Source organism: Triticum dicoccoides, chromosome 2A (genome assembly GCF_002162155.2).
Source record: "Triticum dicoccoides isolate Atlit2015 ecotype Zavitan chromosome 2A, WEW_v2.0, whole genome shotgun sequence".
NCBI lineage: Eukaryota > Viridiplantae > Streptophyta > Magnoliopsida > Poales > Poaceae > Triticum > Triticum dicoccoides.
In genome coordinates, this window is record NC_041382.1 from 406,692,685 (window position 1) to 406,706,150 (window position 13,466).

General features: G+C 43.4%; 1 protein-coding gene across 2 annotated transcripts; it reads left to right on the forward strand.

Moving 5' to 3' along the window:
- Positions 1–2,036: 2,036 nt before the first annotated feature.
- Positions 2,037–7,241, forward strand: LOC119354714 (glutamate--glyoxylate aminotransferase 2). 2 transcript variants are annotated; one of them, XM_037621457.1, is made up of 12 exons: positions 2,129–2,462; positions 2,557–2,674; positions 3,100–3,181; positions 3,295–3,382; positions 3,483–3,641; positions 4,054–4,227; positions 4,462–4,593; positions 5,172–5,237; positions 5,455–5,519; positions 5,625–5,716; positions 5,866–6,022; positions 6,877–7,241. In XM_037621457.1, the coding sequence occupies exons 1-12, from the start codon at positions 2,277–2,279 to the stop codon at positions 6,995–6,997; spliced, it is 1,440 nt and encodes a 479-aa protein (XP_037477354.1). In that variant the 5' UTR covers positions 2,129–2,276; the 3' UTR covers positions 6,998–7,241. The 2 variants fall into 2 exon arrangements, with proteins under 2 accessions (XP_037477355.1, XP_037477354.1); XM_037621458.1 differs by lacking the exons at positions 5,866–6,022; positions 6,877–7,241 and adding an exon at positions 5,770–5,803 and having other exon boundaries at positions 2,037–2,462.
- The last annotated feature ends 6,225 nt before the right edge of the window (positions 7,242–13,466 follow it).

Consider the following 13,466-nt stretch of genomic DNA (forward strand, 5'->3'; position numbering starts at 1 on the left):
TGACGGCGCTCTGGAACACGGCGTTCGCTTGGGCCGGGCCGGCGCCGACGCTCATCGACCTCACGGACCCCGAGGACGACGACGACGACGCCTTGGGCAGCGCGCCGCCTCGTAGTTTAGGCAGTTTTTAATTTTTTTAATGCAAATGTGGACGCGTGGACTCTCGCCGCCCTTCGTGGCCGGCTTTAATGTTTAATTAATATTTTTTCTCTTTTTTAATATGCATGCCTTCATTTTTTTCTAGCGCCGTCAAAATGGGTTCAGGCCAGCGTTGGACGCACGCGCCGACCCAAATGCGGAAGCGGACATCCGTGTCCGTCTGGCCGACCCAAACGGACAAAAATGGACAAAATCGCCGTCCATTTGGGCCGGCCCGTTGGAGTTGCTCTTATTGTGGCGGGTGACGTATTTCGCCAACCACTGGTGTGCCGCTAGCTCTGGCGATCATGTTTTGTTACCTGCCACTGCTGCTTTTCCTAACTTGTTGTGTCGGGTGCCTCGACCCGCCCGCCACTCTATTGAGTTCACCTATAAGGCCTTTCCCGGTAGTGGAGGGCGGCAAGAAGGGCGGCGAGGAAGAGGAGTTCAACGTCGAGGAGTGGCGGAGCATCTTTCCTGATTGCGACGACGACGGCACCGGCCCGGACCCATGTCTCATCAAGGGTGGCTTGTTGAGGAAGGATTGGCTCGACCTCCACTATGGCTGATGAAGATAAGTAGTTTTTAGTGTAGTTTAAGTTTGAACTTATGTTTAATGTTTGGTTGTCAAGACTATCTATGTTGAATTTATGTTTAAATGCATGCAAATTTTGGTTGAAATTAAGTTGAATTTATGCAAATTTACGTTTTACTTCGCTAAGTTTAGGGGATCGGCTAGAACCGATAAAAACTTAATGGAGGTTTACTCGGCGGGATACTCTGCTATTTTTTAGGAATCGGTTAGAAATGCCCTGAGAGCAGCACAAGACAAAGGGGACAGTAACCTGTTTGTTTCACCCATATTGTCGAGTACTGTATATAACCTGAAAAGAAAAATGATACTAGTATAGATTAGTTTTCCCTAGTTCTGAACTTGTAACAGATGCATATATATATATACAAAAAAAAAACGAGTACCACATTAGCTCAGCAAGCACCATGAACCATCCCTAGTTGGTTCTGAATTTGCAGTGGATGCAGATACAAAGAGGAACATCACGGTTTCATTTCTTGCAGGTTATTTTCCGAGCTACGGCACTAGTCCGTTCGTGGTCGCTACTCACTTCGATGAAGGCTAGGGAGCATTTGGTTACTGGACCTATCCGTTGGGAGATGGTAGCTCGGGATATCTTCAACCGGTTTGGATGGCGGTCATGTAATAGGATAGGCAATTAGTTTTCCTGTCTATTTTTAGCCAGCCGGTTGTGGCACCTTTCCCTGGCTAGTTTGTGTGTCTAGCGTCTTTTAGCTCTGTGTGAGCTGCATTTATCCTTTTTCTTTCTTTGAGCTGGAGACTTTCGAACCTTGTTGGCACATTTTGTTATTTGGTTAATAAGATGGCTGTATGCATTACTCTGATGCAGAGGCTGGGGAGCCCCCTTTTTGAAAAAAAAAAGATACAAAGAGGAAAACAAAATGGGGTAATTTGTGTTCCTAGTGTTGCTGCAATGCAATATGAGATGCTACTAAATCTGGCCTGAATTTGCTGCTGGTGCTAGGACATGCCCAACACTACCCTGTTTCAGTCTTGTTTTCTTGAAACTGAAACAATTTACTAGCACCATTTTGCATCTTTCCTATCCCATGGAGAACAAAGCAGAGCCAGTTACGTGTGTGAAGATGGATAGACGGATAGATGGAGACAAGGAAGAGAATTGTTGCTGCTGCTGCATTATTGCGCTCCCCTCCAGGTGCCAAGGGGCGGGCAGGCAGGCAAGAGGAGCTTGTTCCTTGTCCACCGCAGGCGAGGTGATAACCCAACCTGTGGCCATTCCCGCTCTTATCTCCATCCCGAGTTCCTAGTCCTTTCCCCACTCAATTTCGGGGCGCAAATCTCATTCTCTTCGGTGCGCAAGAAAATTGAGCGGATGCCGTCTCGTCTCCTCCACATTATCCGCGCTTGATTAATCTGCACTGCGCACGCCCAGCAACGCGACAAGGAATCTCGCTGCCCTGCCATTACACTACAAAATCCCACCTGCTCCCCTGTTTCTTGGTTCCCTTCTTCTCCACATCACCCCCCACACCCACCTTTCCCCTCTGCGGCGGCGCACGAGGGATCTGGAGAAGACGAGAAGATGATGGGGAGGAAGGCCCTGGACTACGAGGAGCTCAACGAGAACGTCAAGAAGGTGCAGTACGCCGTGCGCGGGGAGCTCTACCTCCGCGCCTCCGAGCTCCAGAAGGAGGGCAAGAGGATCATCTTCACCAACGTCGGCAACCCGCACGCCCTCGGCCAGAAGCCACTCACCTTCCCCCGCCAGGTTGCTATCCTCTTCTTCTCTTCACCAACCTACAGTAGGAAACAGGATTGATTGGAGGTTGGTGGGTGTGCTCACTTGTCCTTTCGGTGCGCAGGTGGTGGCGCTCTGCCAGGCTCCCTTCCTGCTCGATGATCCCAACGTCGGCCTCATCTTCCCCGCCGATGCCATCGCGAGGGCCAAGCACTACCTCTCCCTCGCGCCCGGCGGTTTAGGTAACATATTCTCGTCCGCCCAAAATCCATCCCTTCTTTTCTACTACTCCTAATCCAGGATGTTTCTAGGTTTTCTTCAGGCACGCACACTTGTGCCTTTTTTTTACTCCATATATATGCATGCAAGTGGAAGTGGATAACAAATGCAGAGCTGACGGTTTTTAATTTCTTCACATAACAAATAAGAGTTTATCCACTTTTATCTACTCACTCATGTATTACAGTACTACTCCCTCCGTTCGGAATTACTTGTCGTAGAAATGGATGTATCTAGATGTATTTTAGTTCTAGATACATCCATTTTCAAGACAAGTAATTCCGAATGGAGGGAGTATGTTCCATTGTTTCTGTAGTCTTACGTATATACTCTATATGCGTGTGTGTGTGTGTGTTTGACTGACACAACTTGTAATCTATCTCACCAGGTGCTTACAGTGACTCCCGAGGTATCCCTGGGGTTAGGCAGGAAGTTGCCGAGTTCATTCAGAGGCGTGATGGGTATCCAAGGTCAGACTGAACAAGAGCGCCCATGAAAATATCCTATCTACTTGCACATCTCAGTTTTTCTGGTCATCCTTCCTCCCTCCTCACACTGGTATTCTATGGTCTACTTACTGCAGTGATCCAGAGCTTATTTACCTCACTGATGGTGCCAGCAAAGGTGTGATGCAAATGCTCAACGCCATTATCAGAAATGAGAGGGACGGGGTATGGTTATCCTTGAAAGCCGCATCTTTCCCCAAATTCTTACTTAAGATAAGTGTAAATAAACCCAATGTGGTTGAGATGCATGTATCTTTCTTGGCAGATTTTGGTCCCTGTTCCACAATACCCGCTTTATTCTGCTGCTATTTCCCTCTTTGGTGGTTCTCTTGTCCCGTATTATTTGGAAGAAGAGGCTAACTGGGGACTTGATCTTGTCAGTACCCGGCAATCAGTTGCAGAAGCACGGTCAAAGGGAATCACTGTAAGTGTTTACCGATAATTTAGGACTTAGCATGTAGTATATTTCATCCTGTCTTACATACTCATCAGAAATACCAGATGTAACCAGACATATTATTTTTATCCAACTAGAATGCTATGCTTGTCGTCTCTGCAATCAGACCCTTGCCTATCTTCATTCTCTACACTAAAACCTCTACTAACTCTTGGGAAGAAAGATCAGTAGTCTAATAGTTAGCTTGAAGAAAGAAACACTTGTAAAATTGTTTGTTGGATGTTTTGTGTTGACAGTGTAATTTGTTTCACCTTCTCATAGTTCATGATTTTCTTCTTCTTTCTATATCGTTGTAGGCATGCTGCTTATATAAAATTGTTATCCTTAATGTATACTAGTTGTATTTGGCTCTGATGATATTTTTTTCCCTCCAATCTAGGTTCGAGCAATGGTGATAATAAACCCAGGAAACCCTACTGGTCAATGCCTAAGTGAAGCAAATATTAGGGAACTTTTGAACTTCTGCTATCAGGAAAACTTGGTTCTGCTTGCAGATGAAGTTTATCAACAGAATGTTTATCAAGATGAGCGTCCGTTTATAAGTGCAAGAAAGGTACCGATGGTTACAGCTTCACTCAAGCTTATAATTTTCATGTGACAAGTCTATAATCTAGTGAGCACTCTAAGTTGCCCTTAAGTAACACATATTGACAAGTACTTGCTTCCGCACGCCGAGAAACTACTACAAGAGATTAAGCTCATGCTGTGTTACACTGAAAGATAATCGGATATTTTTTCTCAAATATCAATTGCGCTGACCACAATGGCCTTTCTCAACATGTTCTAGGTTATGTTTGACATGGGTCCTCCAGTAAGCAGGGAAGTTCAGCTGATTTCTTTCCATACTGTGTCCAAAGGATATTGGGGAGAGTGTGGACAACGTGGTGGGTACTTTGAAATGACAAATATTCCTCCCAAGGTAACATTCTACTACAGAATTTATGATTTATCTTAAAGATTATGAACAAGTTACTTACTACTATGTATGAAGAATGCAGCTATAAAAAAACGAAATACATATATAAATAAGATTTTACATAATTCATGTATTATTGCAAAAAAAAAAACTGCATCAGAATTTCCTGGACTTGCTATTGTTCTTTCTTAGCAGTACAGTTGTGTATATACTACAATGTGCAATATGATCCACTAAACCCATCCTGTACTAGCTAGGTTGTTGCAATTACATTTGTTGCACCAACATATTCCTTTTATTAATGGAGTGCACTTTGTGGATACCCCCAAAACTGTTGGGTAATGAACAATGCATGTTGGAGTTATATGTATGTCACCAGTCCCTCGATGTTCATTTACAGCTGCTAGCTGTGTCCAACCTCAAAGCTTTGAAAGTTGAGATTGAACGTGTAAATAAGACAAGTCACATAAATAAGGATGGCACTTTATTCCATTGTACAAACGTTTACACTCAAGTTTGGATGGTAACACATACTTTCTTAAATACCCATAATCAAATTGCTCTTCTGTTTGTTCTGACAGACTGTCGACGAGATTTACAAGGTTGCATCAATCGCGCTGAGTCCAAATGTTCCTGGGCAGATCTTTGTAAGTGAAACAAAGTTTAATGATTCTGTTGTTGTTTTTGGTTGGGAGGGGTGGGGGTAGTAGGAGGCAATCCATGAACTACTATTGGAATTCTTGAAAATCAGAACCTCGTTTTCACTGTTGTATTCTGTGTTGTGATCAGCATACTATTTTTTTTTGCAGTTATCTTGCTTTATTTTAAGAAGTTATACAATGGTTCTGATTCTTTAATTCGCAGATGGGGCTTATGGTGAACCCTCCTAAACCTGGAGACATCTCGTACCTGAAGTACTCTGCTGAAAGGTTAAAAACACCGCCCTTCGTATTTCTTACTATATGCCTCACTTCCCATATGAAAGAACATTAGCGTGTTAGCTGGTACTAACATGCTTCAAACTGACGTTGCAGTAAGTCTATCCTTGAATCTTTAAGGAGGAGGGCACAAATAATGACAGACGGTTTCAATAGTTGCCGAAATGTTGTCTGCAATTTCACAGAAGGTAACATAAAAGCTCTAAACTGCATATTTTTATCTGGCTATTATCTGTAGCAGGAGCTATGTATTCTTGCCCGTAAATACGCTGCAATGCATATTTTTCAATGGCAAAGAAGCTTGTCTCTGATGTTCTATGCTATTATGCTTTTGCAGGAGCTATGTATTCTTTCCCGCAAATACGGCTGCCGCAAAGAGCTATGGATGTAGCAAAAAGCGCTGGCAAAGCGCCCGATGTTTACTACTGCCTCAAGCTTCTGGAAGCCACTGGAATTTCCACTGTTCCAGGCTCAGGTTTTGGTCAGAAAGAAGGGTAAGTGCTTTTCTGATATCATCAGTTATTGTTTTAATAATTTTTTTTAGTTACAAGGTGTAAGAGATCCTAGCTACTCCCTCCGTTTCTAAATATAAGACCTTTTAGAGATTTCAATATGGAGTTATGGACCACATACGGATGTATATAGATGCATTTTAGAGTGTAGATTCACTCATTTTGCTCCTTATGTAGTCTGTATTGGAATCTCTAAAAAGGCTTATATGTAGGAACGGAGGGAGTAGAAGTGAAGCATGATAAACTGGGCATATGAGAACAGTGGCCCATCATCAGTGTTGTGATACACATGGAAATTGTCACTGCACTTTGGGCTTATGCTAATCATGAACCTGATAAGAATGGGAATGGGCTGGCCTGCTCCGGCCTGGACCTGGTTTCTATTACTACCATGAAGATGTTAGCACCACAAGTCCACAACTTAGCATATTTGCATTTCTGGAACAAAAGCAATCTTGGGTCAATAGTTTGAAACTTTCCTGTAAGCACAAGCCTAACAACCCTTGCAAAGGTATATACTATCATAACGGCATACTACAGCCCCGGGCAACCAAATTTGGGTCGACCCACTCATCCTGATGGGCTGATGAGGATCGACTCCGCTGGCCCTGTCTCCACACGAATCCGACCCAAAAAACCCATTGGACTGGAAATTTTGGGCGGGGCCAGTGTCAAAATGGGTGACGTCAGCCCATTCCCATCTTGGTTGAACCATTGTAGGAAACCAGTCCTCCTGTTCATCACCATTATCATCATATTTTTTTACTGCAGAACCGATCACCGTTTGTCCTTGCTCAGTAATAAGATTGCACTTTGTGATATGGAACAATTTGCAGGGTGTTCCATCTGAGGACGACGATCCTGCCCGCGGAGGAGGACATGCCGGCGATCATGTCGAGCTTCAAGAAGTTCAACGACTCGTTCATGGAGCAATACCAGGACCACTCGAGGCTGTGAAGAGAGAAGAAGACAACCGCATCTACATATAATACAATGCTGCTCTTTTCTACCAGCAATTAAAGTTGATTAATTAGCTGTAAGCTGTAACTATGGTGAAGAAAACTGGTTGCTATGCTTGATATGTATAGGGGGGAAGATATATGCGGAAATATTCGGTCCATTTACTACATAATATGATGATACTGTAATTGTTGGCTCCAATAATTGATCCATAATAAATAATTAAACAACCTTTGAGCTTGATCGCCCTTGTAGTTTGAGCTTAGCTTAGGCGGTATGCATGCATGGATGCATGCTGACACACAGCACCTACTGCTACCTCCGATCCACAATATAGTGCTTACAGATTTTTTTGGAAAGTCAAACTTTTGCAGAGAAAAAACATATACATCTGGAATATAAATTACATATCATTAGATACATCACAAGACGTATTTTCATATTGTACATATTTGGCATTGTAGATATAATCAGTTTTCTTTATAAACATGATCAAAGTTTGCAAGGCTTGTCTTTCTAGAAAATATATATGCACTACATTATGAAACGAAGGAAGCATATACTAGTATATACTGCCGTACTTATCAATCAGTTTGTTTTCTGATACAAAACAGCAATACCTACTCCCTGCTTCTGACTTTGCTACAAAAATATGCACCCCCTGAATTGAATGGCATATGCCTGGCTGCTAACGCTCGTCCTTTTAACTTAGTTTGTTATAAGGGCAGTCCTGAAGAAGACTGGCAAGTGACGACTCCAAAGGCAATTAATTAACACAAGTCTTGTGAAGAATTTCAGATAGTTGAAGATAACATGGGCGAAAATAATAGCCATACGCGTTCCCGTCATCGTATCGTAGCGTGGGAAGGAAAACCAAGGCAGTTGCTGTGGTGGCAAATTAAACTAAAATTGTAGGAGAGGACTGAGTGCCAATTGCATACCGACGAGAAATCGTGCCGACTTTGTAGTACCGTGCCCAGTGTAAGTCAAAGAATAATACAGTACTGTATTTATGCTTCTAGATGTTCACAAGTCCCAGTCCCCATTTTCACAAGAACCAATCACATATAGCTATTGAGTTTCCGCAACAACAAAAAAACATATAGCTATTGAGCACACTATCAGGGGAAATATATTATATATATACCCCTACTTGTGGCCAGACTATGTTATCCTACCCTCTGCCAATTACGGCCGAGTACAAGGCGTCCGACATGATCTCAAGACTCTTCCCCCTCTTGTACCGAGTCACACATCTCAAGATTTAAACTTTGACTAACAGTTAATGCCATCATATGTAAATGATGTACTCAAAACCCTGATTACCAATGAATAAGTGAAGGTTTTGATGTAAAAAAATGCAATAATATGTGGCCAGGTATTTGGACTTTTATCATTTTTAGTGCATCTGCAACCATGATTCAATATAACTCGCACAAGAAACCTCATCTAGCTAGTACGCCCTCCATTCCGTAATATAAGAGCGGTTTTCACACTACATTAGTGTCAAAAAATATTCTTATATTATGAGACAGAGAAAGTAATATTTTATATTTGGATACAACACGGGGTGAGAAAAGAAGTGAAACCAACTTCTTAGAAAAAAATCAACATAAAACCTTAGGTCCATGCAAATTCACTGCAATATAAATGTATAGTATTCCTTCCATAAACTAATATAAGAGCGTTTAGATCACTAAAGTAATGATCTAAACGCTCTTATGTTAGTTTACAGAGGGACTACATGGTTGTAAGGAAATTGCTTTTGGACCCTGAGCTCCATGAAGCTCAGATTTTTGAAAAATACAAAACCATTTTTTTAAGTTTCAAAAAAAATATTTAAGAAAATTACACGTGAACCCAGGGGCGTATACTACATCCCTAAAATTTTCATGAGGAAATATGTGGTTCAAGCTACACACACAAAAAAAAAAAGCAAAACCATGTCTTCTAACCCTACACTATCCAATATACTTCCTCCATTCCCTTATATAAGGCCACAAACTGAGATTACAACTATCAAGGTAAAATTTAATGACTACTCCCCCCGTTCCAAAATAGATGACCCAACTTTAATACAAAGTTAGTACAAAGTTGAGTCATCTATTTTGGGACGAAGGGAGTACTTTGCAAGCCAACTTTTCTTATTGTTACTAGGATCATTAATACGCTCGCGTGCATGCAAAAAAGGAATGAGAAAAATAGCGCAGTGTCATTATGACTACATGCATACAAGTATTAAACAAGTTGCTAGTAAATATCATTAATTTTTGCCTCGATTACTGTTAGTGACCTTGTATAGATGCAAAATGTATGTTTTATAATGGTCTTATACTACTAATATAAAGAAATGAAGGAAGTACTTTAATAAATATGGTTGTGTACATCACAATGATGACGAGGGGTTTTCAACCAACTTTTCAAAAAAAAAAGTGCAAAACCAATCACAGAGCACATGTTTGCACGTTTGGTGATATCCTAACTCATTGGAATTGCATTTCAAATTGACAATTCTAATTTTGCGGCAGTCATGTATCTTGAATCGAATTCCTGTTTTTGAATAATAGAGCCAATTTTGGGGAGCCAAAACAAGGTGCAAGTTCTGAAAATTAGGTTCACATCACCTGAAAAAAAAAAGTTCACATGGACACGGGCCGCTTGAGCATTTTCCTCATAAATAAAATCAATGGCCATGTTACAAGTCTCGAAAGAGAAAGGCAGCCAACGTGGGTCTTCTTTTCTCGAGGCAAACAGGACCACTCACCCAGTAGGCTAGTGTTATAGTACTGCTAGTTCTACTAAAGTAGTTGCGCTTTTGTTAGAGCATCTTCAGCCGTTTGGCCCTTCAGGGGTTTGAAATAGCGCCATTTAAGGGCGTGTTGGCGGAAAAATCGATATGAGGGGGCTTGGGTTCTCAGCCGCCCCCCAAGGTCGCCCCATAGGCGTCGATTTCGGCCCACTTTCAGCCAACTTTCAGCGTAAATTGGACCGATTTCAACCCATATTCGGCGTGCTTCGGCACAAATTCGACAGAAGCTATTTTTTATCACATAGTTCATCATAGAAAATCAATATCAATCAAATAGTTCAACAAACAAATCAAATAGTTCAACAAATAAAAACTCATATTTCATCACACGTCAAGCTAGGCATTGCCCTTGAGCCTTCATAGGTGCTCTACCAGATCCTGCTGCAGTTGTTGATGCATCTATGGGTCTCGGATCTCCTGACGAATATTGAGGAAGGCAATCCAGGTTGCCGGTAGCTGGTGATCAACTTGGGCAAGAGGACCCTGCCTGTAATATGGTTCAGTGTCAAAAGCTGGCTATTCCTGCTCACTCTCAAAGGTCATGTTGTGCAAGACGACACAACAAGTTAAGACCTCCCACATTTGATCTTTCGACCAGGTCTGAGCGGGGTACCGGACAACAGCAAATTGAGATTGGAGCACACCAAATGCCCGCTCGACATCCTTCCTGCAAGCCTCCTGACATTTGGCAAAGTAGGAGTTCTTGCCTCCTGACACGGGGTTGAAGGAAATATGCCCTAGAGGCAATAATAAAGTTATTATTTATTTCCTTATATCATGATAAATGTTTATTATTCATGCTAGAATTGTATTAACAGGAAACATGATATATGTGTGAATACATAGACAAACAGAGTATCACTAGTATGCCTCTACTTGACTAGCTCGTTGATCAAAGATGGTTATGTTTCCTAGCCATAGACAAAGAGTTGTCATTTGATTAACGGGATCACATCAGTAGGAGAATGATGTGATTGACTTGACCCATTCCGTTAGCTTAGCACTTGATCGTTTAGTTTGTTGCTATTGCTTTCTTCATGACTTATACATGTTCCTATGACTATGAGATTATGCAACTCCCGTTTACCGGAGGAACACTTTGTGTGCTACCAAACGTCACAACAACTAGGTGATTATAAAGGTGCTCTACAGGTGTCTCCGAAGGTACTTGTTGGGTTGGCGTATTTCGAGATTAGGATTTGTCACTCCGATTGTCGGAGAGGTATCTCTGGGCCCACTCGGTAATACACATCACTTAAGCCTTGCAAGCATTGCAACTAATGAGTTAGTTGCGAGATGATGTATTACGGAACGAGTAAAGAGACTTGTCGGTAACGAGATTGAACTAGGTATTGAGATGTTGACGATCGAATCTCGGGCAAGTAACATACCGATGACAAAGGGAACAACGTATGTTGTTATGCGGTTTGACCGATAAAGATCTTCGTAGAATATGTGGGAGCCAATATGAGCATCCAGATTCCGCTATTCGTTATTGACCAGAGACATGTCTCGGTCATGTCTACATAGTTCTCGAACCCGTAGGGTCCGCACGCTTAAAGTTTCGAAGACATTTATATTATGAGTTTATGAGTTTTGATGTACCAAAGGTTGTTCGGAGTCCCGGATGTGATCACAGACATGACGAGGAGTCTCGAAATGGTCGAGACTTAAAGATCGATATATTGGACGACTATATTCGGACATCGAAAAGGTTCCGAATGATTCGGGTATTTTTCGGAGTACCAGGGAGTTATGGGAATATGGGGAAGTAGTATTGGGCCTTAATGGGCCTTAGTGGGAAGGAGAGGCAGCAACCAGGAGGTGGCGCGCGCCCCTCCCAAGCCCAGTCCGAATTGGACAAAGGGTTTGGGGCGCGGCCCCCCTCTCCCTTCCTTCTCCACTCCCCTCCTTTCCCCCCTTCTCCTAGTTGGACTAGGAAAGGAGGAAACCTACTCCTACTAGGAGTAGGAATCCTACTCCCTTGGCGCGCCCCTCCTAGGGTCGGCCTCCTCCTCCCTTGCTTCTTTATATATGGGGGCAGGGGGCACCCCAAGACACACAAGTTGATCTGTTGATCTCTCCCAGCCATGTGCGATGCCCCCTCCACCATAATTCACCTTGATCATATCGTAGCGGTGCTTAGGCGAAGCCCTGCGTCGGTAGCATCATCATCACCATCATCACGCCGTCGTGCTGACGGGACTCTCCCTCGAAGCTCTGCTGGATCGGAGTTCGTGGGACGTCATCGAGCTGAACGTGTGCTGAACTCGGAGGTGCCATACGTACGGTACTTGGATCGGTTGGATTGTGAAGACGTACGACTACATCAACCGTGTTGTGCTAACGCTTCCGCTTTCGGTATACGAGGGTACGTGGACACACTCTCCCCTCTCGTTGTTATGCATCACCATGATCCTGTGTGTGCGTAGGAAATTTTTGAAATTACTACGTTCCCCAACAAGGGTTTGAGATAGTCTTCACAAATGTGGACCATCTTATTGGAATTTTGCTAGTAGGCCTTTGGCCCAAAGACCAACTAAAATTCTGAAATTCTCTTGGCCCATTAATGCACACATGTGAGTGGAGTAAGTGAGACTAGAGTTTAGTCCCACCATGAAAGTTGAGAGAGACTTGCACCTCTTTATAAGGTCAGCTCTTCTACCACTTGTATGAGCATGAGAAGAGGAGACCTACATGCGCGCTCCTCCTCCTCGCTCGCCTCGCCGCGCCACGCCTTGTCACGACGCGTCGCCGGTTGCGGGATTGAGCCGAGCCGAGGACAGAGCTATGCACGTTGTCTATATTTTTGCTGCTCGGGAAAAATTAATGAGTCATTAATTAATAATTAACGGGCGCGTTAATTACTGAACCGTTTCCGATTCTTTTGGACCGTGACAACTCGAACGTGGGGTTTACCTCCCGCGACCTACCCGGCCCGCACTATATAGTCAGGCAGACGTCTACCCCGCTGCCGCTTCGTATGGTTTCGCACCATCGTTCCAGATCATTGCGCCGCCAAGCAAGTCTTCTCCATCCCTCCTTTCGGCGTGCACCAGGAGAAGGGACAGCAGGCCTCCGGAACCCCGCCTCTCGTGATCCTGTACGGGAGAAGGGCGATCAGGTTTTTGGGGGAGCGCACTTGTGTGACTGCTGGCAGCGACGACTTCTTCCCCGACCTCGACAACCTCATCCTCGACGACATGGGCGACAACGTCAACGCCAGTTGTGCTGCTCCCACTGCACCGTATGTGATTCTATCCTTCACGTTTGAGATCGTGGTAGAATTCATGTTTCTAGTATGTGCCCTAAATGTGATCTGTTCATCTACTATGCTAGTTCGCATGATTAGTTTAATCTCTGCTATTGCAGTCATGATTTATCTTCTGTTTATTCAGATTAAATCTCGTAGTAATTTGCTCATATTTCCAACAATCCAAAAACCTGAATATAGGCAATCTACTCTGAGTGGTTTTGCTGCACATCTGAAGCCGCCTGCCTTTAAGGGGGTGCAATATAAGAGGTGACGCACGAGAGCAGCCTACTAGTTTCAGACCATGGGATGCTATGATGCCACTAAGGGCAAGCCTGAGGGCGATCTTAATCCATCACAGCTGGAAGCTTTTGAGAAGATCGATACTCTCTTTAAAGGCGCTC

Coding starts and splice junctions, on each gene's coding strand:
- LOC119354714 (XM_037621457.1), top strand. CDS start 2,277: ATGATGGGGAGGAAGGCCCTGGACTACGAGGAGCTCAACGAGAACGTC. Junction 5,520..5,624: donor CTGAAGTACTCTGCTGAAAG/GTTAAAAACACC, acceptor CTGACGTTGCAG/TAAGTCTATCCTTGAATCTT. Junction 5,717..5,865: donor TGTCTGCAATTTCACAGAAG/GTAACATAAAAG, acceptor ATGCTTTTGCAG/GAGCTATGTATTCTTTCCCG.